We start from the raw sequence: 24,346 nt of genomic DNA, 5'->3' as shown, positions 1-24,346 counted from the left end.
AAGACCAACGCGCCAGGACGTCATCAAGGGTCCAGAGCCACCGGGCCCAAGAGACTTTTTATTAGGTCCTCATTTTATCCTTTCAACTATAGGACTGAAGCAGATTTTATTTCATTAAGACTGTCAAAATTACATTAAATGGTGGCATACACTTTGAAATTCCTTCACTTATATATTCTCAAAATCATGCCTAGATTATTAAAATCCTTCAAATTCTCCATAACTGATGAAAACCCCTAGAGGCAAACAGGAGACCTGAACCATCCAGACCGCATGTCACCTGAGGAGCCCCTCAGATGCCTATAGGCAGCTCACGTCGGGCCCCACCCGCACTGCACAGGGCCATCGGTGGCCACAGCGCCGCAGGGGGGCCGCTGGCCGTGGCCTTGGGTGGGGTGATGAGCATTACCTCAGGTCCGCTTCCAGATCCATGTGGTTTCGCTCTACATAGAATGCATCTGGGCCAGCTAAGCAAGGAATGAATTTCTCCAAATTTTCTTCAGGACACAGCTGAGATAACTGAAAGACGAAAAGGCATAGGAAGTATGTCACAATTCATCTTACGGAACCAGAACTCCTCACTGTGGGAAACACTTGGGCAGGTCCTGGCTGCTGACACCTGCTGCTGTGATTCTGGGAGCCACCTGGGCTTCTGCGTCCACTTGGGACGCAGGAAGCAACGACCCACCACAACATCAAGAAGAAGCTCGACACCCCACACAGCTGTGCCTGCTCTTGAGCCCAGCAGAGGGCTGAGCTGCAAGGCCACCAGGTGAACCGAATTCCAAGACGGACCTGCCCCTCTGAGGACACAGGGCACGTGAACTGTCTCAGCCGTGGCAGAGCCCGCGGGAGAGATGGCTGCCATACAAGCAGGTAGAAGAGATCGGCTGGGATGAACACATCCCCACAGGCTGAGTGTGCGTCAGACAGCAGTCAGCCCGGAGCCCAGACACAGGGGGCCTGTGTCCTCATTCCCGAGCTCCCTTCCACAGGCGGGGAGGCTGGAGAGAGTCTGCACAGGTGGCACAGGGGTGATGCAGCCGCCCCTGGGGGTGAGGCTGGAAACCCCATGCCTTTCCCTGGAGCCTGCTCTCAATCCAAAGCAAAAAGCCCGTAACCCGCTGGGGGAGGGACGAGATTGCTCGTGCTCCCGGAGCTCAAGCAAAACGCCCCGTTCCTGGGGGCTGAAATGCCTTCATGCCTCTGGAGGAGGAGGGGAAAGTCCTCCCGGCACCAGGTCACAGGCAGAGATACCCTGCTTCTCAGGGAAGATGAAAACAAAACCCCTCTGGCCCCAAGGAAGGGGCAAGAAAGCCCTCCTGAGCCGAGTCAGCTGCTGCTGGGGAAGGAAGGGGCAGGGATGCTGAGAAAGGCCCCCCACGACCCTGTGGCTAGAGCTGAGGCTGCACCAGCAGGACGGGGAACCGCTCCACCCTCACCGCGCATGCATCACCACGCAACAGGTGACAGCAGTCTCCCCAGGGAGGGAGGAGTCAGCGGAGCAGGGAGACCCCTCTGTGCCACAGGTGAAGCAAGACCACGCCAGGCTCCTCTCAAGGCTCAAGGGACCAGCAGGCCTCCCTGGAGGAACCTGAGGCCTGTGGTGCAACAGCAAAACCCAAACCCAGCTCCGCTCCTGATGAGATCAACCTGAAGCCCCACCGCCGGCCCGAAAGACGCAGCAGCAGGCCCGTCTCCAGGCTAGTTTCTAGACGTGACGTCTAACGTTCAGTCAAAAATTATAAGATAAAAAAGAGGGGGCAGTCTATCATCAAGATAATCATCGGAACCAGACTGGAAAATAACCCAGATGTTGGCACTATCACACGAGGACTTGAAAATAACTGCTGAACATACTAAAGGACTTCGTTTAAAAAAATGAACAACATGCATGAACGAGTGGGAAATTTCATCAGAGAGATGGAAACTTTCTATTAAAACACGTCATCAAACGGAAAAGCTACAGAAAACAAAAGAACAAAAAACCCCAAAATCATGGTACTAGAGATGAAGAATTCAGCTCGTCAGCAACCTGGGCAGAGCTGAGGAGAAACGTAAGTAACCTTGAAGACGGGGTCACGTACACATGATTCAAGGCCCGGAAGAAGAGAGAGTGGGGCAGGAGAAATATCTGAAGAGATAATGGACAAGAAGTTTCCAAAATTACTGACAGACAGCAAGGCAGAGACCAGGAAGGGCAGAGAACCCCAAGCCAGGTGAGTATCAGCCACTGCAAACACCCAGACAAAAGGGTGGCGAAGTCGGCCGGCATCAGCGGAGTCCAGAGAAGCGCTTTTTCACAAGACAAGAGGACAGGCACAAAGGAGAGGAAATTCAGTGTTCTAAGTGGTGCAGAGGAAACAGGGAACCCCCGGGGAGGATCACTAATCAATCCTAGAAAGCACGACACTGGGGCGTCCTTCAGCGTATGGCAGGCCTAAGTAAGAAGCACACGCAAACAACTTCTGCCCAAGCTTCTCAGACAGGATCCATCAACTCGATTCTCTCCTACGGGATTATAGCCTTAATTTTATAATCAAATTGCAAGCCACACTTTGGAGACACTTCAGCTATGTTATTCCACACAACAAAGGTGACTACTTCAGCTGAACAACTGCGGCAAAGACAGTGCTTCACTGCTCCGGCACAGGCCAGGCCAGGGGACTTTAGACACACAGGTGTGTACGTATATAACACGTGTACATGGGGGTAAAGAGGTAATTCTTTAGTAGTGCAGCTTGTTCAAACGGTATTTTTTGAATCAATTTTAAACCAAACAGGTTGTACATCATCTGTATTTCAACTTTAAAAAATAAAAACAAACAGGAAAATTCAATATGTAAACGGAATAAGGTGGAAAAAGGTGAAGTGTCTGCCCACTGCCGCCACGTGAGCCCCTCACTCAGCCTCGGCTGAGCTGTAACAAAACACCCCTTGGGCACCTTCACACTCGCATCTTTCTGTCCCATCTCGTTCTCCGCAACCGGAAGGAATGTGGACCGTGGCCCTGAGGGCCACTCGCCCTGTTGGAGCACGAATCCCCGGCACTGCACTCACTGCACCCGCTGAAGGCTGCAACCACGGAAATTACCTGGCAGTCCAGTGGACCGTGGGGAATGAGACCCTTTTAATTTTTGTAAGAGCCCTTAAATCACCTTACCTTTGAAATAAATTCAGTCACTTCAGAGGAAGATTTGGTTACTGATGTTACTGAAGAATCAGACCACAAGACCTTAAAAACAAATAAACAAACAAACCTTAAAAACAGACGCCACATACTTAATTCCCAACACACTTGTCCAGGGATTCGTGGCCGGTACAGGCGCGGTAGTGGGACGAGCCCTAGTGCGCCTCTTGCCTGGAGCGTTTATATACCCCTTGGCTTGTTACAGAAAGAATGTTCACGTAACTCAGGTGCATTAAAGCTTAGCTTCCTGTTTTGCGCAATTATTCAAAGATCAGTGTTATCACTCAAGTGTGGAGTCTAAGGCTGCTCCTCAAAGCGTCAGAAAGTCCCTGACGACCCCGACTGCGGGTATGTGTGTGAGCACGTCATCCTCACGTGGACCTCCTCTGTTCAGGTCAGTCTACGCAACTGTGGATGTGGAATCAAGAGATTACCAGAAACGAGCCCATCCAAACAGTAAGTACTCCATACATTTCAGTGCTGGGGGCATGCTGACGGGAGGAGGCCAGGTCCCAGCCCTCAGGAATCTGACAGAACTGGGGGCGGGGGTGACACAGGCCAGGGCAGTCAGTACCAGAATAGCTGGGAACATCCTCCATCGCAGGGGGCGGGGTAAGAATTCGGGGAGAAAACATCAGAAAGGTCTTTCTGGAAGTTCTACACAGCCCGGTGTGTCTGTTTTCACTTCCTGCACCTACGACAGCAGCAGTTTTAGTTCATGACTCCACAAATGGACTGTAAGTTCCCCGGGGCAGAGGGCTTTCCTGCGCCAAGGAAAGCGTTGAGCTGAACTCAGAAGGCGCGAGAAGGACAGAGGGGACAGGATGAGATGGGAGGGAAGCAGGGTCCATAACAAGAAGGGTTAAACCACGAACGAGGACGTTTACCCTAAAATCCAGAAGGAGCATTGGAGGATTTCAAGTCGGGAAATAAAATGACTGGGTGTATTTTATCACCAATAGGAAAGCGTTGTATTTACACTGATTTAGAGAAAACAGGCTGGAGACACCAAACAACTCTCATGCTCTCCTCCCACCCCGCGCTGGCCTTCATCTTCTGAGAAGCAGCCCATCATGTTTGCTGACAGTCTCCGGGGCCTGAAGCGCTGGCCGTCCCTCCTGTCTGTTGAAATTCACGTGAGTTCCTCTCTGCTCTGGTGGCTGTCACATCACATAACAATTACTAAGGTATGTTTTTCAAGCCCCCACAAAATACAAGCCAATCAAGGAAAGGGACCTCTCTTCTTCATCTCTGAATTCCCTATGCCTCCCGGAATTTATCAAGGCAAGTGCTGGCATTTCTGAATGAACGTGCTGTGCCATCCCAAATCTACCTACACTAAAATCAAAGCACCTACGCCATTTTTTCTGTCTAAAATAATTAAATCTTTTAACAACACTAAAAGGAAGTTTGGGGGAGAGTGAGCTGCTCCGCACATAAAACACCAGTAACATCCAGGATTAAAGGTGAGAACTTTCTAGCATTAGATGTACGACCCAAAGTACGGCTGACGTGGTTTTCTCAGTAAAATATGCCGCATGTCACGTGGCACGAACGCACCCTAACCCAACTAAAGCGTGAAGTCCAACAGTCCCAAATGGGGAGCACGGCATGGACACACCATTCTATGCTGAAAGAGACAATCTGCTTCCCCGACAATTATATATTTTAAATAGGTGCAACTATTCTAGGTTGTCTGCTCCTGGTATACTTTTCTTTGACTTCCAAAAGGACTTGCTGCTCCAACCAGGGGCAAGGACTGGAAACCAGCAGACCTCAGCAGCACTCTGCTCTGCAGGTGATGCAGGCTGGCCTGACCCAGTCCCCTGAGGAAACCCCCTGACGCAGGCTGGCCTGACCCAGTCCCCTGAGAGGGCGGGCCCCTGGAGGGGCATGGACACGGGAGAGCAGCCTCGCACTGTGCCACGTGCTAGAGACACGTGATCTACCACGTCCAAGACAGCATCGATCATAAGCTACCCCACTGCTGATGTACCACCAAGAAGAAACACTGCCAATCAAATGACGGCACAGTGTTTTTCTACCACCCATAGTCGCTCAAAGAGCCACTGAGACCTGCTGAGATGGATTTTAATGTATCTTAAACATACACAAAAAAGCATGGGGACTTCCCTGTGGCACAGTGGTTAAGAATCCGCCTGCCAACGCAGGGGACACGGGTTCGAACCCTGTTCTGGGAAGACCCACAGGCCGCGGAGCAACTAAGCCCGTGAGCCACAACTACTGAGCCTGCCCTCTAGAGCCCGTGAGCCACAACTACTGAGCCCACGTGCCACAACTACTGAAGCCCACACGCCTAGAGCCTGTGCTCTGCAACAAGAGAAGCCACCGCAATGAGAAGCCCACGCACCGCAACAAAGACCCAACGCAGCCAAAAAAAGAAAAGCACGGTATGCACAGAGTACATAAGGATACTGAGGATTTCTTCACACTCAGAGTCTAACTCCTCTGACCCACTGTCCGTCTCAGCTCTCAGCACCCTCTGGAGAAGGGGGAGCAGCGTCTTCTTCACTCACACAGGCAGCAGCTCAGGCAAAGGCCCTGCCACTGCTCAGACCACAGCCCTCACGTGAGCAAGCAGCCCAGTGCCACCAGACCTGCCACCAGACCTCTGAGGAGCTCTGAAGTCGAATACAAGGACAGGCAAAGCAGTCACAAAGAACAAGGCAGCCTGGAGGTGGCATGGACCATGCACTCAAAACTCGCTTTTAAAACTAAAAACTATCAACGATACTCTCAGTGAACTAAGAGCAGACAGCATCGCCAAGAACAGGATGCTACGAAAAAAGAATCGCCAGGGAACAGAGGTCTCTGTTGTTAAAAACAGGACAGCAGAAGTGAAACATTCACTTCAAGAGATGGAAGATGAGGGAATCTTCCATAGGATAGATCAAAGTCAAAGGGAAAGAAAATAGAGGAAAAAAAAATAAAACAGAGGACCAGTCTTGAGGTCCAACAGGCAGACAGCAGGAGTTCCAAAACAAGAAAACTGAGAAAAACAGGACAGAGGAAATCAAAAGGAATGATTCCAGAAAAGGAACTCAAATTAATGGACTTAAGTTAAAAGGGCTGACTTGCATCTCAGCACAGTGGATGATAACCTACACCCAAGCCTGGCTCTGAGAAATGTGCAAAGGCTGGGGACTAAGAGAAGATCCTAAAACCTTTAGAAATTATAAAACAGGGCCAACACTGGATCAGGAGTCAGAGCAGATCCACGCTTCTCAACAGCAACACTGCAAGACAGTAAATAAGAAGTGCTTCCGAGTTCCTAAGGAAAAATGACGCCTGCTCTAGAACTGTATTCCCAGTCACATGTCAGGTCAGATGGATGAAGACACTGCCAAACATGAAAGCCAGAAACTGTACCTCCCCGGAACCCTTTCTAAGAAGCTACTAGAGCAACTATTAAAACCTAGAACTAACCCAAGGCAATAGATGAGTTAAGAGCTGAGAACAGGGTATCAGAGCCAGGAGGGAGGAAGGGACCCCGCGGGTGATGGTACGGGGGCCCCGCAATGAGACTGCACCAGGCCGAGTCCAGGTCGGAGCAGGGCCGTAGCTCCAGAGACGAAACCGATGGAATGCGGGATGCATTTGAACACAACCAGGGAAAACTTCAGGGGTGACTCTGTTTTCTAAGTACTTGTTCACACGCAACAAACCAACAGAGACAATTAACTCCAGGTAGAATAAAGTATCGGAAAGGAAAGGTACTAAATAAGCATATACCACATGGCTTGGGTAGCAACAACCTTCACACAGTCAGGCTAATTATCATACAAGCAATGAGGTGTATTATCACAAGAAACAGTTCCCTGCTCCTCCGGGTGGTGTAGGCACAATGACTGGACTCTCTGCACACAGAGAGCTGATGAAAACAACTAAAGAAAAAAAAAAATAGTTGTCAAGACTCATCCTTAGCTAATGGTGATAAAATGTTCAGAGCAGTTAAGACTGTTTCAAGATGAAAAACTTCTAAAGAAAAGATACAGCACTAAAATAAAATGTAATGTCTGGGTTCTTCACAAAGACTGGCATAAAAAGAATGGGTGTTTTAATTAGTATTGCTCCACAGTTCCTTTTAAGTCAATACAGCTCTCCCATCTACAGGCGTTTCAAGTGTTCGCGTAATCTTCTGATGTTTTTTTCCCACCCTGTCCTTCATGTGTAATAAGTATACTTTAAAGAAGTTTTAGTTATTCAACAGTGGATTTGGAAAAGCTGGTAAAATTTGGACATTTCGCATGTACACAGAGATAAAATAATTTTTGTATTTTAAAAGATTCTGTCATTTTCTTCCTGTATTTGCTTTCCTCAGTAACTAGTAATTACAACTTCAGCAAAAACAAAACCAACCCCATGAAAAAAAAAGAACAGGAAACTCAAACTCCTGCTTGCAGTCCATTTGTTACTTATGTCTTCCTATAAAATAACAACCTTTCATTTGTCTCCTGGAAAACAATGACACATAAAAACTAAAAGTAGAGATAAACAAAGCTGAGAAAAAGGGGAGGGGGAAGTCGCTGACTTCTCCTTGAATGAGTGAAAGCTTTCAGAAAAAACCGCTTCTCGAGTCTTCCTATACTGTTAGCAGTAGAGGGTACATCTCACCGTGGTTAAGGCAGAGACTCCTAATAAAGTTCTTTATTGTTCTGGCCACAGCACGATAGCTATTTATATCCATGTTCAAAAGACAACCTATTTAAAGGACAATTTATCCTAATTATTTAGGGCTCTGTGGACAAAAATTAACCCCCAGGTAAACTTCTTTCTTTCTTTCTTTTTTTGGCTGCATTGGGTCTTCGTTGCTGTGTGCGGGCTTTTCTCTAGTTGCGGCAAATGGGGGCTACTCTTCACTGCGGTGCACGGGCTTCTCATGGTGGTGGCTTCTCTTATTGTGGAGCACGGGCTCAGGCACGTGGGCTTCAAAAGTTGTGGCATGCGGGCTTCTCATGGTGGTGGCTTCTCTTATTGCGGAGCATGGGCTCTAGGCGCGTGGGCTTCAGTAGTTGTGGCACGCGGGCTCAGTAGTTGTGCCCCGTGGGCTCTAGAGCACAGGCTCAGTAGTTGTGGTGCATGGGCTTAGTTTCTCTGCGACACGTGGGATCTTCCCAGACCATGTGTCCCCTGCATCGGCGGGCGGATTCCTAACCACTGTGCCACCAGGGAAGTCCCGGCAGGCAGATTCTTAACCACTGTGTCACCAGGGAAGTCCCAATCCTCAGGTGATGTTTTTAAAGGTTTTATTGAGTATAACTGACAATGAAATGCACATATTTAAAGTGTACAATCTGACCAGTTTGGACATACGTATACACCCGTGACACCATCACTCCGATCTATATAATGAACATACCCACCAGTCCCTCCCCAGGAAGTTATTGATCTGCGTTCTATCACTGCAGTTATTTTGCATTTTCTCAATTTACATAAATAAACGCATGCAGTGTATGCTCCTTTTTTCTGGTTTCTTTCACACAGCACGATTATGCACTTTCCCCCACGCTGCCAAGTGTATCAGTAATTCACTCCTCTATTCTGAACGCTGAACTGTGTGGCTGCGATACCACAGTGTATATCCAGTCTCCTGATAATGGATATTTGGGGCGTTACAAACAAAGCTGTTATGAACATTCGTGTACAAACCTTTGTACGAACGTGTACTTTCATTTCCTTTGGTTATTGACCTAGAAGCGGGACCGATGAATCAGATTTTAGGGATATGTTTGACTTTTTAAAAACTGCCGAACTGTCTTCCAAAGTAATCTCACCATTTTACACTCCCATGGCAGTCCTTCCACACACCTGCCAGCAGCTGTCAACTTCAGCCACTGTGACGGGCGTGCAGGATGAGCTCACCGTGGTTTTAATCGGTGTTTTCCTAATGACTACCGATGCTGAACATCTGTCATGTGTGCTATTTGCCATCCATACATCTTTCTTGGTAAAATGTTCACTTTTTTATTGGGTTATTTTCTCACCATTGAGTTTTGAGAGTTCTTTTTCTAGTTTGAATACAAATCCTCTATCAAACGTGCAACTTACAAATGTTTTTCTCCCGGTTCTGTGGCTTCGCTTAACTTTCTCCACAGCGCCTGTCAAAGAGCAAGTTTAAACTCTGATGAAGTTTAATTCATTTTGTCTTTTATGGCTCATGTTTTTGGTATCCTACCTAAGAAATCTTCGCCTGTTTAAGTCACAAACTTTTCTCCTATGCTTTCTTCTAGAAGTTTTATGGTTTTACGTTGTACATTTAAGTCTGTGATCAGTTTTGAGTTAATTTCTATATAAAGGGTGAGGTTTGATGAAGGTTCCTTTTTTTGGCATATGGTTATCTGCTCCTGAACCATTTGCTGAAAAGACCGTCTTTTCTTCACTGAAATGCCTTTATACCTTTGTCAATAATCAGTTGACCAGGGTGGTGTGGCGTCCGGGGCCCTTAGCCCGAAGCAGACGCGGCCTGGCCCGCGGGATAGAGCAGTCGCCACCGCCAGGCCCCGAGCCGACCCCAGGGCCACCCTGCAAGGAGCCGCGGGCAGCGGGAGCCTGAGTTGCTGCCAGCGCTGGCACCAAAACTGACAAGCTGCTCCTAAAATTCACGTGGAAATGCAGCATCCCCAGAAGAGCCAAGACAATCCCGAAAAAGAAGACCAAACCTAAGAGGACTCACACTTCCCAATTCCAACGTCAAAGCCACAGTACTCAAGACAGAGCAGTGCTGGCCTAACAACAAGAGAGATGAATGGAACTGAGAGTCCAGAAACAACCCCTCACAATTTCGCTCAACGGATTCTCAACAATGGTGTGAAGACCCTTCAGTGGGGGAAAGAATGGTCTTTTCAACAAATGGTGCTGTCCAATAAAGATGTTAAAAAAATTGTAAAATAAACAAACAAACAAATGGTGCTGGACAACAGGACGTCCACATGCAAAAGGACACATTCGAACCCCTACCTCACACCACACACAAAAAATCAATCCAAAATGCATCAAAGACCTAAATGCAAAAGCACAAACAATACAATTCTTAGCAGAAAACACACGAGTGAAGCTCTGCGACCTTGGCTTAGGCAACGATTTCTTAAATATAATACCAAAAGCACAAGGAATGAAAGAAGAAATAGGGAAACTGGACTTTATCAAAATTTAAAACTTCTGTGTGTCAAAGGACAGCATAAAGAAAATGAAGAAAATTCCCACCCAATGGAAGAAAATATCTGCAACCCAGTAATTCCAGTCCTAGGTGTGTATCCAAGAGAAATGGAAGCACTTGTCCACACAAAAACTTGTACATAAATGTTCATAGCAGCATTACTCATAAGAGGCAAAAAGTGGAAACAAGCCAGAAGTGCATCAACTAACTGCTGAGTGGATGAACTAAATGTGGTCCATCCACACGGTGGAATTTCACTCAGCCATAAAAAAGGGAAGCACGAATACATGATATAACATAGAGAAGCCTTGAAAACATTATTTGCATGAAAGAAACCAATCACGAAGGATCACATATTGTATGATTCCATTTATGTGAAATATTCAGCACAGGCAAATCCACTGAGGCAGAAAGTAGGTTAGTATTTGCCAGGGACTTGGGGAGGAGAAGTGGGGAATGACTGCTAATGGGTATGGGGCTTCTTCCTGGGATGATGGAAATATTAAAATTAAATCGAGGTGATGGTTACAAAATTCTGAATAAATTAAAAAAAGCCACTGAACAGTTTAAATGGATGAATTTTATGTTATGTGAAATCTATCGCATCAGAGGTGTAAAGAAGAAAGTCAATTAGAAAATTTTAAAACCGTCTAATCTTTAAAAATGCCACCAAGGATATTCTCCTAAAGTCTTCAAAACAACCAACTGAGCGCTTTACATGTGAGTCTAGCTCGGGCCCCACTGCCCCGGGGCACGGCGTCTCCTCCCTCTCAGCAGCACCTTTAACACAGGTGCTGAAATCGGGTACCGTGAGTCTTCCAGTGTTTTCTTCGTTTCAGAATTTGGACTGCTCTATAGTGTTCTCCATATAAACTTTATTTTATTTTATTTACTATTTATTTATTTACTCAGACTGCGCTGTGAGGCTTGAGGAATCTTAACTCCCTGACCAGGGACTGAACCCGTGCCCTCGGCAGTGAAAGCGTGGAGTCCTAACCACTGGACCACCAGGGAATTCCCTCCATATAAATTTTAGAATCGTCTTATTGATTTTTTTTTCTTTGAAATTTATTTATTTATTTTTGGCTGTGTTGGGTCTTCGTTTCTGTGAGAAGGCTTTCTCTAGTTGCGGCGAGTGGGGACCACTCTTCATCGCGGTGCGCGGGCCTCTCACCGTCGTGGCCTCTCTTGTTGTGGAGCACAGGCTCCAGACGCAAAGGCTCAGCAGTTGTGGCTCACAGGCCCAGTTGCTCCGCGGCAATGTGGGATCTTCCCAGACCAGGGCTCGAACCCGTGTCCCCTGCATTGGCAGGCGGATTCTCAACCACTGCGCCACCAGAGAAGCCCCTCGTCTTGTTGATTTCTAAAACAGAAAAATGCTACTGGGACTTACTTTTGCCGGGTGGTCATGTAAGATGACAGAAAGTTTGTAAGTTTAAAGGTACATGGAATGATGTTCTCCCACTGTCCACAGGTTCTCTCTCTTACAGAGCTGTAGTCCTGACCACAACGAGCTAGAGAGACGGCGGTTAAACGCCCGAAGCTATGTAACTACAAGGCGCTTCAGGCGCTTCACTTTTCGAGTGTGACAGGAGTCCCAAACCCAAGCACATGCATATCACACATTCGTATCCTACAAGCAGCCACTTATTTACGAGTAGGAGAGTGCAACTCACCTGCAGAGAACAAGCACACAGTTTAAGCTGCGCAAATGAACGGTGTGCTTTATAAATAAGAAGATGGTTGTGTTTTTTTTAAATCTTCCTTGTATCTTTCCTTTGTGCCTCAAATTACCATCAACAAATGTAGTGTGGGCAGTAAATCCCTTAGGGCGTATCAAGTTAGTATCCCAAAAGAAAATGAGTCAGACTGCTGGCTAGTGAAGGATTATCACTTTCCTAAACACAAGAATCCTTTTATCAGTTATCGCATCAGGAAAAGCAAGCTTTTCCGATAACCAAACCTTTTTCTTTAAGTACCAATACACTTCATTCAGCTTAACCATTTGGGGTTCGAAGCGTCTTAAACTGAACTTCAACCCAGCTGTCCGCTCTGCTTTCAGAAGACTCACGGCACCCTATCCTGCCAGCCTGCCGCCTCCCCACCCTGATCACAAGGCCCTCCTCTGGGGAAAGGCCACGAGAGGCCAAGTGTCTACCCTGCCAAGGCTCATTTCTTTGCAGAGAGGCTGTGGACTGGGGCCGAGTCCAAGCCCAGTTTGATCAGACGGGCTGTGAGTGGGATCTGAAGGGCTGTGAGTGGGACCTGAAGGGCTGTGAGTGGGATCTGAAGGGCTGTGAGTGGGACCTGAAGGGCTGTGAGTGGGACCTGAAGGGCTTGACGCTCAGCAGTTCCCACACACGCAGGCCCTGTGCACCGGGACCACGCCCGCCACCAGCCCCTCAGGCGATATCCGCCAGCCAGAGGCTGACGGCAGAGGAGAGGAGCCAACACACCCAGCGTTTCAGGGCCTCGCTGGGCTCCCCAGCCCCAGCAGGCCTTGAAGATGCTGGGGTCCTGAGGTTCTCTGGTCGCTGACGCTTGGCTCCTGGTCGCAAGCTCTGACCACCTCCAAAACCGAAGGGAAGCCTTTCCCATACATCTGTGGAGTGACAAGTGATTTGCACGATGCAGGACTTCCCAAATCAAATGAGGGTTTTATCCTTGTGGTATTAAAAGTACCTGAAGTATTCTGATGTAGCTACACTCTTGGAAAGGTTAGTAAGCTCCACAGTGTAAGCACTAGACGCTAACCAGAAGCTGCTATGCCTGAGAACACTCTCAAGGAAAATCTGCTTCCAGTTTTACTGATCAATCAGTTTCCTACGATGCATGTGGTCAAAGGAGAACCTCGCACAACAATGGGGTAGTAACAGAACCCTGGTGACACAGCCAGCCACGCACACGCAGCTAAGCGGGACCAGGAAACTCAGTCTGGCCAGTAAGACATAAGTGGAAGTGTCTAGTGGCTTTTTTTTTGCCACGCCTCGCGGCATTTGGGATCTTAGTTCCCCGACCAGGGATCGAACCTGCGCTCCTGGCAGTGGAAGCGAGCAGCCCTAACCACTGGACTGCCAGAGAAGTCCCTCTAGTGGCTGTTTTTAAGAATGCTCCATGAAAAAGAGGTAAAAGTAACCTTTCACTCTCCTCTTCATCCCATGTCCTGTTGCCTGGAATGAAAACGTGAGGGCTGGAGTCCTAGCTGCCATCTTGGACCATGAGGCTAAGGGCCACCTCCTAGAGATGTCAAAGCAGTCAGCTGGAGGGAACCTGGCTCCCTACGTATTTTACGGAACACAGATGCCATTCCAGCCCCAGGGCCGACTCCTTGTACACTCCGATGTTGTTTAAGCCACTGTTATCGTAGATCTGAGATTCTAATAAACAGTATGCCTCAATTTTCACAATTCTCTACTTTAGCCAACTCTGGTGACCAGCCACCAGCAGCTGAGCATGTCAGTCTAGAGAATGTTCCCCACACACACCAAGGAGTTTCTGTCATCCAGGAGGCACAGAAGAACAACAGCTCATCTTTGCAGCCACTTACTATATGCAGACCCTGTACTGAGTGCTTTGAATGAACTGTCGCATTTAATTCTCCCCCAAACTCCATCCTATTCGACTGAATGGAGGTGCTGGGGCACAGAGAAGTCCGGCATTGTCCTCGGTCACACGGCGAACAGGAACACAACAGGACTGCGCACTCCAGGCTGTGGCCGAGCCCAGCCCCTCCCCCTCGTGGAGCCTGCTGAGGTCCAGGGGGAGCAGCCCCCCAGGCCCAACAAGCCCACCATGGAGACGGTCCACCCACAGGGCCCAGTCCCCACTTCTGTCTCCCGCAGCAGTGGCACAGTGCTTTGCAAAAGACTCGTCTTTTATTTAGAGACATAAAAGTACCACTTCATGGTAAATGTTTCCTTCCTATCCCTTAGAGGAGAAAAGGAAAAAAAAAACTTAGCATCTTACCTCAAAGGAACATTCAACATTTCTTTCATTTTTTTTGTGTGATAATCCCTTCAGGTCTATCTTTTCAACACTCACTGTAAAGGTAAACAAAACAAAACAAAACAACAACAAACAAAATTATAAAAATGAAGTAAGAGCTTGAAGTACATATGATTAGTTTGCATCGATACATTAGCAACTTTTCACAGTACGGCTCCCAACACCCGGCCCCGTCTCCTCCGTGGTGGGTGAGCTCGCCAGGAACGAGGAGGCTGCTCGCGCGGGAATGGAGGGCGAAGTTGAAAGTGACACAGAAAAAACAGGCAAAAAATAAAAACAAATCATAGAAAAGAAAGAGATCGGTGCTTGAAAATGCACAAGGGCACAGGCCATAATTATAACTGAAGATTAGTTATGATCTGTTCTCATTTCTGAAAAACTAATGCTCAACGTTTTCCACAGTGATTATTTAGAGACACAGCTGCCCAGAACCTCTCACTGGCATCTCCTCATCTCCTCCTTCTAGGACAAAGCCAGGCTGGAGGTGCGAGGAGAGCAGCTGCGGAGGAGACCCTGCAGACCCCCAGCACTGCCTCTGCAAAACAGAGCAAGGACGGGCAGAGGCCGCAGTTGCACAGGTGGACAGGGATGAGAAAAGGTCGTCACCGTTAGAGTTCCAAAGCCATCACCTCTGCATACCTCCCTTTTCACACGCAAGGGTGCATTTTTTTCTCCTCCAAAAAGAAAATGATACAATTAAGCTTCTAAGCCCTTAAGCTTTAAGATGCAAATATCTGAGCATAAATATTTGTTGAAAATAAAACAGCACTTATCAAACATGATGTAGTTTCCAAACTCCCAAACCACATTAAGGTACGTATGTCCTATTTCTGATTCAAATACTAAAGTTTCTCAAGTACCGAGTTAACTGATTCTTCAAGCTTATGAACCTTGGGCAGGCACACGGGCAGTCAGCTCTTATGCAAAGACCCTGGCAAATGAGGGAGGCTTTGCTTTCTGAACAGCACACGCGCCTTCTTGCACTATTTTTCATCAACATTTCCAGAGGTCCCTTGGCTGTGCACTATGGGGATTTCTACAAAGCTTCAAAACATGTCTAGCATGACACACTCAACATAACTTATTAAAGCTATTAAGTTACACTTTCTGCAGACGCCCCATCTCCTGGTCGACCATACCTTCCATAGTTTTCTCCGGGCCACCCCCAGAAAGCTTTGTGCTCAAAAGTTTGGAGGGAAAATCTGAGAAACTCCTTTTTTGTAGGATGCCCATGTACATTAGCATATTAAAGGCTCTGAGAAGTCCTGCAACAAATAAATCTACATTTTTAAACCACAATTCCTCAATTTCTTTGGCCACAGAACTCTCTCCTCCCCTAACACGTCTGAGAACCCCAGAGAGCAGCGAGCAGCTCTGTGCACCGGGCTTTGGGGAAGGTTCTAACCCTGCACTGCCCACTGCTGCAGCCACTGACCACACGGGACCACTTAAGTTGGTACTAATTACAATTGAGTAAAATTAAAAATCTCACTCCTCGGTTGCACTAACCGCATTTTAAGCGTTCCCACACGTGGCTAGCAGCTACCATACTGCAGCAGACACAGAAGCCCGGTCATCCCAGGGAGCTCTACTGGGCGGCACTGTTCTAAGCGAGGGGCAGGCAGGCTGCAGGCTGCCCTCGGCCTGTCTGCCTGTGTAAACAGGCTCCGGGGCACACAGCCACGCCGTGGGCCGACGTACCGTCAATGGGTGCTCTCCACCCCGCGACAGCAGAGCCCGGCGGCGGTGCCAGACTCCGCACGCTTCCCAGAGCCAGAAATACTGACTTTCTGGATCTTTGCAGAAAAAAGGGTGCCAATCCCTGCCCTAAACCAACAACTGTTCATTCACCAACTCGTCTTACAAAGCTCCTGCTGTGTCCCGGGCTGTGTTCCAAGGGCTGGGCACACAGCGATCAGCACCGTCCATGGGTTCTCGCACTCGCAGAGGTTACGGCCTGTTGGGGAAAAGCGCTTTCACGCCCTCAACTTTCCTCACGAGTCTCCCTAATTTTATAAAGTTGCATCGGGGTTGATATGGACCTTGGGAGACACTAGAAACCATTTGGTTTAGAGTAGTTTTAGCTTAAAATAGCTCACAGGAAGGAATTACTCTAAAAAAAAAAATAAGAATGTTTTCTTCCTTTCTGGCAAAACAAAGAAAACACTACATTTAGCAGCTGTGCACCGCCCGACCTCACTCAGTGAAACTACTCACTGTTCCTGTCTGACTTCCCCAGTCAGATTGTCAGCAAATAAACAGCTCTTATGTTTTCCCAATCACTATTTTTAAAAACTTACCCACAATGACCTCACCCTAATCCAGATCCTTTACTTTTTTAAACAACAGAATATACAAAGTCAATGAATACAGAAAAATGTTATTCGGCATTTTCCCAGGCCACAGAACACCAACGTGTACCTAAAAGTTCCAGGACTGAGTATGAGGATTTATGAAAAAAAAGAAAAAAACCCCAACTGGACTGAAAGCGGGAAGTGACTCATATCTGGACAGGAAAATGTGAAAAGCAGATGAATGTTACTCAGCTGTTTTCAAATAAAAGAGGCATTTTGGACCACAGGACTGAAATGCTTGTGAGACCTCTTCAGAATCACCAGCCCACCTGACGCGGTGTTCTGTGTCCGCGCCATCGGCCCTCTGCAGGCAGCTGCAGCGGCCCTGGCACTGCCAGCATGGCTCTGGACCACATACACGGCCGGCTGACGAGTTCTGCTGCTTGTCTCTTGGTGCCGCGCCCACTGTGTGGCCACTCGGGGCTCTGAGGGTGGGAGGACGGCCTGCTGGGGCGGGGGCAAGGCGGGTGGGAAAGATCGTGCAGACGGACTTCTGTAGCAGATGCGAGTGGCGACGGTGGCTAACACAAGGGGCGGTTGGGGGGTGCTGAACCGGGAGGGCTTCAAAGGTGTGTAAGCATACTCTCGATTTTGGAACTATTAAAGACTATGTTTATAAAAATTAAAACATGAAAAATGCTTATAATATTACCTGAAAAATTATAAACTGTATGTATAACATGATTATAGTTGTTTAAAATGTTAAAGAAAGACTAAAAATAAATTATCAAAAATGATAGGGTTGGGCTTCCCTGGTGGCGCAGTGGTTGAGAGTCCGCCTGCCGATGCAGGGGACGCGGGTTCGTGCCCCGGTCCGGGAGGATCCCACATGCCGCGGAGCGGCTGGGCCCGTGAGCCATGGCCACTGGGCCTGCGTGTCCGGAGCCTGTGCTCCGCAATGGGAGAGGCCACGACAGTGAGAGGCCCACGTACTGGAAAAAAAAAAAAATGATACGGTTAATTGTGTTTGGTTGTGGAATTATGGGTAGTTTACCTGCCAAATTTCTGTAATGCGGTTTCATAATTTTAGAGTGTTTACCTACACGCATATAAATTTGTTGACGACCCACTTAAAGTCTACTGGTAGATAATGCGGCCTCCCTCCCTCCCACCACCCTCGTGAGCCCTGCAGACTGTGTCATCTGTCACACACGAAGTCTCAGTACTTTCTGAAAAGGGCCAGCAAGTACTTTCTGAAAAGGGCCAGCAAACTTGTGTCAACTTGAGGGGCTAGATACCAAACCATCACCTGCAGGGAGAGAACACATCCTAAGACAGGATTAGCACCAACTGGAAAGACCCCGAGCCCGAACGGGCGCGATGGGAAGAGCGCTAGGGGGCTGGGAAGGACGTGAGCCTCGCTGGGGTCCAGACTGTGCAGAGGCTCAGGGCAGGGCACCCAGGGCTGGGAACCCGGGACTTGAGGCCACCAGCCTGCTCTCACGTAGAGATGCAAAGAGCAAGGTGGTGTGCTGTCTGCTTTTAACATTTCGTGTGTTCAAACCTTTCTTCTTTTCTTATTCACGACGTACACTAGGAATTCTCCTCAAATCTTACAAGTTAGAGCACACCGCCTTCACTAAGATGTGTAATTGCACTGAACTACCATTTTTATAATTGGATCAATGCCTAATTTAAAAACCAGAACACTAACGTAACTGAAAAAGGAAGGAGGGAGGGAGATGTGCGTAGAAGAGACTGTAAAAGGCCCCGCAGTGAGAGCCCAGGCAAGCGTCCCCAAAGGCCTGAGCGGGGTCTGGCGGACTCACAGATGGACCAGAAAACCACTCCCCGGACCTCAGCCCGGGGAGCTCCTGCGAAAACCGCCACAGCCTAAGGGCCACCAAGGGCCTTCAAACGATCTACAGGAGCTGATGGCCGGCCGCCTCACACCGAGAGAACACGACACCTAGAGACGATGGCTTTAATATGTCCCAAGAATGCGGCCCTCTTTTGGAACATTTTCCCTAAAGTCTTCTGGAAAAAACCGGGTGGTTGGTAGTTTTCTGCCAATTATGTGTTTTACTTGATTTCAAAGTATCTTTATGAAATAGCTTAATTCTGTACACTCAATAACAAGAAACCACAAATTACCAAAACTGTGCCAAAAGAAAGCACAGTAAAGAGGGTATTATTCACGAGGAAAGGCAAAGACGGAAACAGTCATGTTCCAGCACAACACCGTCTTCTCTCGAGTTGTATACAACGGTGCTCAGTGTCTTCATACTTAAAGACACTAAACCAGACTAATATTTGAGATGCCTCCAGCTTTACAATCGTTATTACTGAAATCCAGTTTTCATCTAAAACTTAAAAACCTGTATTCTTAAAAGTCTCAGGTGAATAATGACGTTCCTAAAATATCAAGTTACTTTCTCACTTTCATTTAGTTGTCTGTGTTGATGGGAATAATTTTTTAAAAACACTGCTTCTTTTAACTGTCCTTAAAATTCAAACATACACTACTATGCTGATTAAACTGATCCTCTTTCCTACATCTTTTTAGGTCATGTTATATTTAAGAACTCTGTAACTTATTTTTCTTTGATTTTTTTATCATCTAGCTACCTTGCATTAATTTGATTTGTTAGTTCTCCAGAAATATAGAAACAAAAGCAGTACATGATCCAGAAAACATAAAGCTGATAGAACATATTTCTAAAGTAGCAAAAGTAGGAAATGAACACACATTCCATTGGAATGGTTAGTGATACACACTTGAACCTAGGGGCCTGAGGAATTCACTTGCTTATGTATTAAGGCAAACGTTTTATTCAGCCTTAGTACGCACGAGGCACAGGAGCAGCCGTAAGTGATGGAAAAAGGACACAGTTCACAGCAGTGCTGTGGGGCTAGACCTCAAAGGGAAGGGCCCAGCGGGCAGAGCGACACGAGGGTCAAGGCCCAGGGATGACAGCACCTGTGCTGGACGAAGCTGTGCCATGGCGGAGACGGGTGACAGGAGGCCAGGGCAGAGAGGACAGACCCACAACCCACTCGGCAGGGCCAGGGAAGCCAAGGGGCTCTGCAGTCAGACAGGCTGTCTGAAACACGACACTTTCCAGCTCCGTGACCTTGGGCGCAGTTATTTAATCCCTGAACAAAACGTGCTCTGTGGGACTGCGGCATCACCTGGCGGGCTTCCACAAACTCCAAGTGGCTTCCCGAGGAAGGCTGTACCTGAAAATCTTCACAATCAATAGTACAGAGAAAAAGGTAATGCTTTCACTTCATGTGTACTTGAGTTTCCTTTTCTACTCTCTTCTAACACAAGTGTTGGGATCCCAGCTTATCTTAGGAACACTGCTTATCTGTTACTCAGTTCTCCTGTCTGTGAAATGGGGACTGTTGTTAGAATGAACCAGCTCATACCTGAGCCCCACAGGTTCTTAGGAAGATCAGATGAGTTAATGTATGTAACGAGCTTGGACACCACCTGACAAGAGCAGTCAGGGTTTCAGATTGTCCTTACTGCTGTCCCCTGAGCTTCAGTACTGAAGAAATACAAAAATCTGACCTCTTTACAAGCTAAATTGTGTCACTGAAAACTTCTAAGAAGCAGAGACAACCCACAACAGAAGTGGGATACAGAAAAGACAGCAAGAAAACTTTAATAACACTCAGAGTGGCTTCAGACTTTCCGAAGAGCAGTAACAGGGCACCGGGGAAAGTGCGAACGACAAAACCAGGTTTACCTGCTGGTCAATTTCTGGGCGGAGGAGACCATCATCCCCATGACCACTGGCTGGAGAATACCACAGATAATTAGCAAGGTCTGCCTATTCTCTAAGGATTGTGATGTCTGAGCGCAGACAATAACGGTCCTACCACAGATCTGCCTTCCCGCACCCAGGCACATCGGCAAGAGAGTGACAGACACAGCCGTTCAACTGGCAATTATATTAAAAAACAGGAACGAGGGGGTCTTGATAATTGTGCCTACAGGAAAAAGCACAATGGTGAAGGAAAGGCCTTCCCCTTAAGACTGTGAGGGTGTAGGACACAGGCTCCAAAGGTGCGGGGACGGGCTGGGGACAAAGGAAGCAACGCCCCATCGGGAGGTGCTCCTCCCTGGGCGACACATGCAAGGAAGAAGTCCCTTGGAGCGAGTGAGCGACAACCGCCCACCCGGAAACTGAGGTCCTGCTGTGTCTTCAGAAAGACTGACCCTCCAGCTGAGCCACAGGTGAGCCGACCATGCACTCCCAGGGCTGCTAGGAGCGTGATCTTCCCCACACACACACCGAGCGCGTTTCCAGGCACCCGCGCCTGGCTCTAGACCAGGAGGCCCAGAGAGCCCTGTCTCTCCCCAGCGAGCCCCCCAAACCCCACACAGCTGGCCGGGGGACAGCCAGCCTGACTCTGTGTCTAGTGTGGCTGCACAAAGCCAGACCTTCAAGAACCAGGGAGCTCGGCCTCCTCCCAGACGTGCCCTGCCGTCTCCAGAGGTGCACTGTCCACACTGAGCTAGTGCAACTGCATGAAACAAATCTAAAAGTTCAGGCCCTCACTCGCGTGAGCCACATTTTCCAGGCTCGGAAGGCACGTGTGGCTGGTGGCAACTGCCTCAGTGCAGAGAGGACATACCGTTACTACACAGAGCGCTACAGGGCAGCGCTGCCCTACAATTCAGGACCCACTGCCGTGTGGGGTCGGGAAGGGGCACAACAACTTTCACTTTTTCCCCCTTAATAAACATCAAGATGTGAAATGTTTACAGCCGAGATCCACTCGTGTGTAACTTGCAGAATTTAGAAAAAGAGTACATCTTACTAAGACTAGCATCCCCAAAGATCTGAGAGCATTTAACCAAACGCCACTGCGAACGTCTCCCCCTACATCCGACGCTGCTCCCCTCTGACCCTGCAGACCAAGCGCTCACCTCTGGAGTGCTTCCCTCCAGGCCTCTTGGGCAGCGACTCCTCAGTGGAATGCGCGGATGTGTGCAGGGCGTTCTCCAAACTGTTACCGACACTGCTGACGGGGGTCTCCGTCCTGGGAGTGACCTCAGGGGACAAAAATAGAAACATCTTATTTTCTTCCATGTAGTTCATATGGAATGATTTCCATTTTTATTTAAAAGACATTTAAGTTTATTGTATCTTCAAACTTTTCTATAAAATGTGTATTGCTAGTGCAACTAGAAAGCACTTCCAGCAAAAGACAAAAATTTCACCAACCCACTCCTCACCACTGAAACTTAAAAACATCCCCAGTTTGAGCAAACGTGGAAGTTCATGTCTTGTGCCAGTGGTTCACTCGCTGGATAGAAACTGTTAACCAAGCCATCAGGAATCATATACCTATATGTGAGGTACAACCTGATTTTTTATTTCTTTAAATCATAGAGTTTCCTATAAAATTAATTACACAGCAGAACTTAATACAGTCCTTCTATAAATCTTGAAAAAAAATAATAAAATGCTCTAAAAAAACCCAGTAAAGAACAGAATACAACTTGATGTATTGGGGGGGTACATTTCTAAAAAGCAGATTCTAAAATTACAATTCCATTTCTGGGAATCTGTCATACGAAGTACTTACACGTGAGAAAGATGTGGGGTGGGACGCTCACTGCAGCATTTGTAATAGTAAGATACTGAAAACACCTTAAACAGCTACTGATAGAGACCCAATAAATAAAGGACTGCTGCCCACAGATCCCCACTCTGCACGATAAGGAAAGCTCACCTAGACCAAGTGTCCAAAACAAGCCAGAAGGAGTGTTCCCTGCCCCCTCCCGTCTTAGGGTTACAGTGAACGTGTCCATGTGTAAATAAACAGTCAGGGCCCGGAAGGATTACGGCAAACTCGTAACCGTACGTGATTTCAAGACATGAGAGGAGGCTCTCTTGGGCAGGGTGGGGAGGGTGCAATAACTTTCTTTTTTTCCCTGTAATAATGACCAGTATTTGAAAATTTTATAGCCAAATATATTTACTACTTGTAGGATTTAAAAGAATAAAAAGGACCAATGCTTTAATGTCTTCATATTCACAATTTAATGTACATCAAAATTTCAAAGGACAGTAGAGAAAAATTAAAATTTTAAAGTTTATCAAAAGAGGTGAGTTTTAAAAGGTGGAGAGGGACTTCCCTGGTGGCGCAGTGGTTAAGAATCCGCCTGCCAATGCAAGGGACACGGGTTCGAGCCCTGGTCCGGGAAGATCCCACATGCCGTGGAGCAACTAAGCCCGTGCACCACAACTACTGAGCCTGCGCTCTAGAGCCCGTGAGCCACAACTACTGAGCCCACGAGCCACAACTACTGAAGCCCGTGTGCTAGAGCCCGTGCTCCACAACAAGAAAAGCCACCGCAATGAGAAGGCCGCGCGCCGCAACGAAGGAGTAGCCTCCGCTCGCTGCAACTAGAGAAAGCCCACGCCCAGCAACGAAGACCCAACGCAGCCAAAAATGAATGAATGAATTTTTAAAAAAAAGGTGGAGAAACACCATGCTACATACACAACAAAGGAGAAGATCTGGGAAAAAGTGGAGCATGCCTTTCTGGTCCCAACCCTGACCCGTGTCAGGAAGCTCTCTGGCCTTCACTGTCCCTGGTTCTCCTTGTTACCTGGACAGCAGGTGGGCGGCAGCACAGCCCCATGCCCTGCTCTGTAAAGCCCGGGCCCGGGGCATCAGGCAGAGGCAGAGGGCCTGGAGCAGGCGGAGGTGGCACCACTCCTGCAGGGCAGGACGGTACATGCCATCTCGGAGACAGGACACCCAACCCTGCACAGACGGAGCCGCAGCGACACCACAGGCTGCCCGCAACAAGCTCCGCCTGCTCGACCTGCCAGCCTCTGGCCAGGAAGGCCTCCTGCTGTGCACAGGGACACGCAAGGACCCCACGCAAGGACAGCAGCTCACCGCAGGTCTGGTTAGTCTGCAAGTTTATGTAGCTCGAGGAAAGAACTCCTCCCCACCCAGTATTCCTCCAAAAGGTCAATTCATTTGATAACATTTACCAAGATGTTATCAAGACAGCTACATTTTTCAGTTACTTATATTTATAATTTAACTAAATTGGATTATTTCCTTAGGTGTGGCAAAGTTTCTTTCATCATCCAATGGTCAGAGTATTCCAGAAATGAACTTCTCTCCTATTAAATAAGATAATAGCACTAACAGGTACAAGTAATTACTCAAAGAGCAAGATTTTAAATTCCAAACAGTAAATATTACTTTGGGAAACAACTCAGGAGGTTACTATTTTCAGCTACACACTGAACATAACGGCAGCAGACTCCCCGCATCTGACCTGACTCCTAGGAATCCCTGTGTTCTCTTAGCTGCCCCGGCAAGTAATTCTAGGTCCTGGTCCTAAGAAGAGAGAGGCTGAGCTGTCTCAACAACCAACAACGGAAACACTGGGCCTGCGGGCCAGTGAGGAACCTCTCCGCCCCAAGCAGAGACACACACGCCCCTGCCCACCCTGCAATAGCCCAAACGGCGAGAGCAGAACGCCATCCTCCAGACTCAGCCTGTAGGGAGGTGGATGCAAGAGTGGACCAAGTGCCCTCCAGTCCCTCTGGTTAACACTGTGGTTAGAGAACGCAGCTTGTGAAGCAGAGGAAGCAGACCCACACGGGGTTCTCAGCCCTGACTGCACGGGGAACC

At 48.0% G+C, this 24,346-nt stretch overlaps 1 protein-coding gene across 1 annotated transcript in view; it reads right to left on the bottom strand.

Moving 5' to 3' along the window:
- ZCCHC14 (zinc finger CCHC-type containing 14) overlaps positions 1-24,346 on the bottom strand; it is a 58,762-nt gene that overhangs the window by 11,630 nt on the left and 22,786 nt on the right. Inside the window, exons 2-5 of the mRNA XM_027119038.1 lie at positions 21,609-21,732; positions 14,334-14,407; positions 3,164-3,235; positions 410-519 (exon numbers count right to left, since the gene is read on the bottom strand). Of these exons, the coding sequence (XP_026974839.1) occupies positions 410-519; positions 3,164-3,235; positions 14,334-14,407; positions 21,609-21,732 (380 nt within the window). The remainder of the gene's footprint in view (positions 1-409; positions 520-3,163; positions 3,236-14,333; positions 14,408-21,608; positions 21,733-24,346) is intronic.

This window comes from Aethalodelphis obliquidens, unplaced genomic scaffold (genome assembly GCF_003676395.1).
Source record: "Aethalodelphis obliquidens isolate GAN/ISIS:26980383/991018 unplaced genomic scaffold, ASM367639v1 scaffold20, whole genome shotgun sequence".
In the NCBI taxonomy this organism is placed as follows: domain Eukaryota; kingdom Metazoa; phylum Chordata; class Mammalia; order Artiodactyla; family Delphinidae; genus Aethalodelphis; species Aethalodelphis obliquidens.
This window is presented reverse-complemented; position numbering and strand designations above follow the sequence as displayed.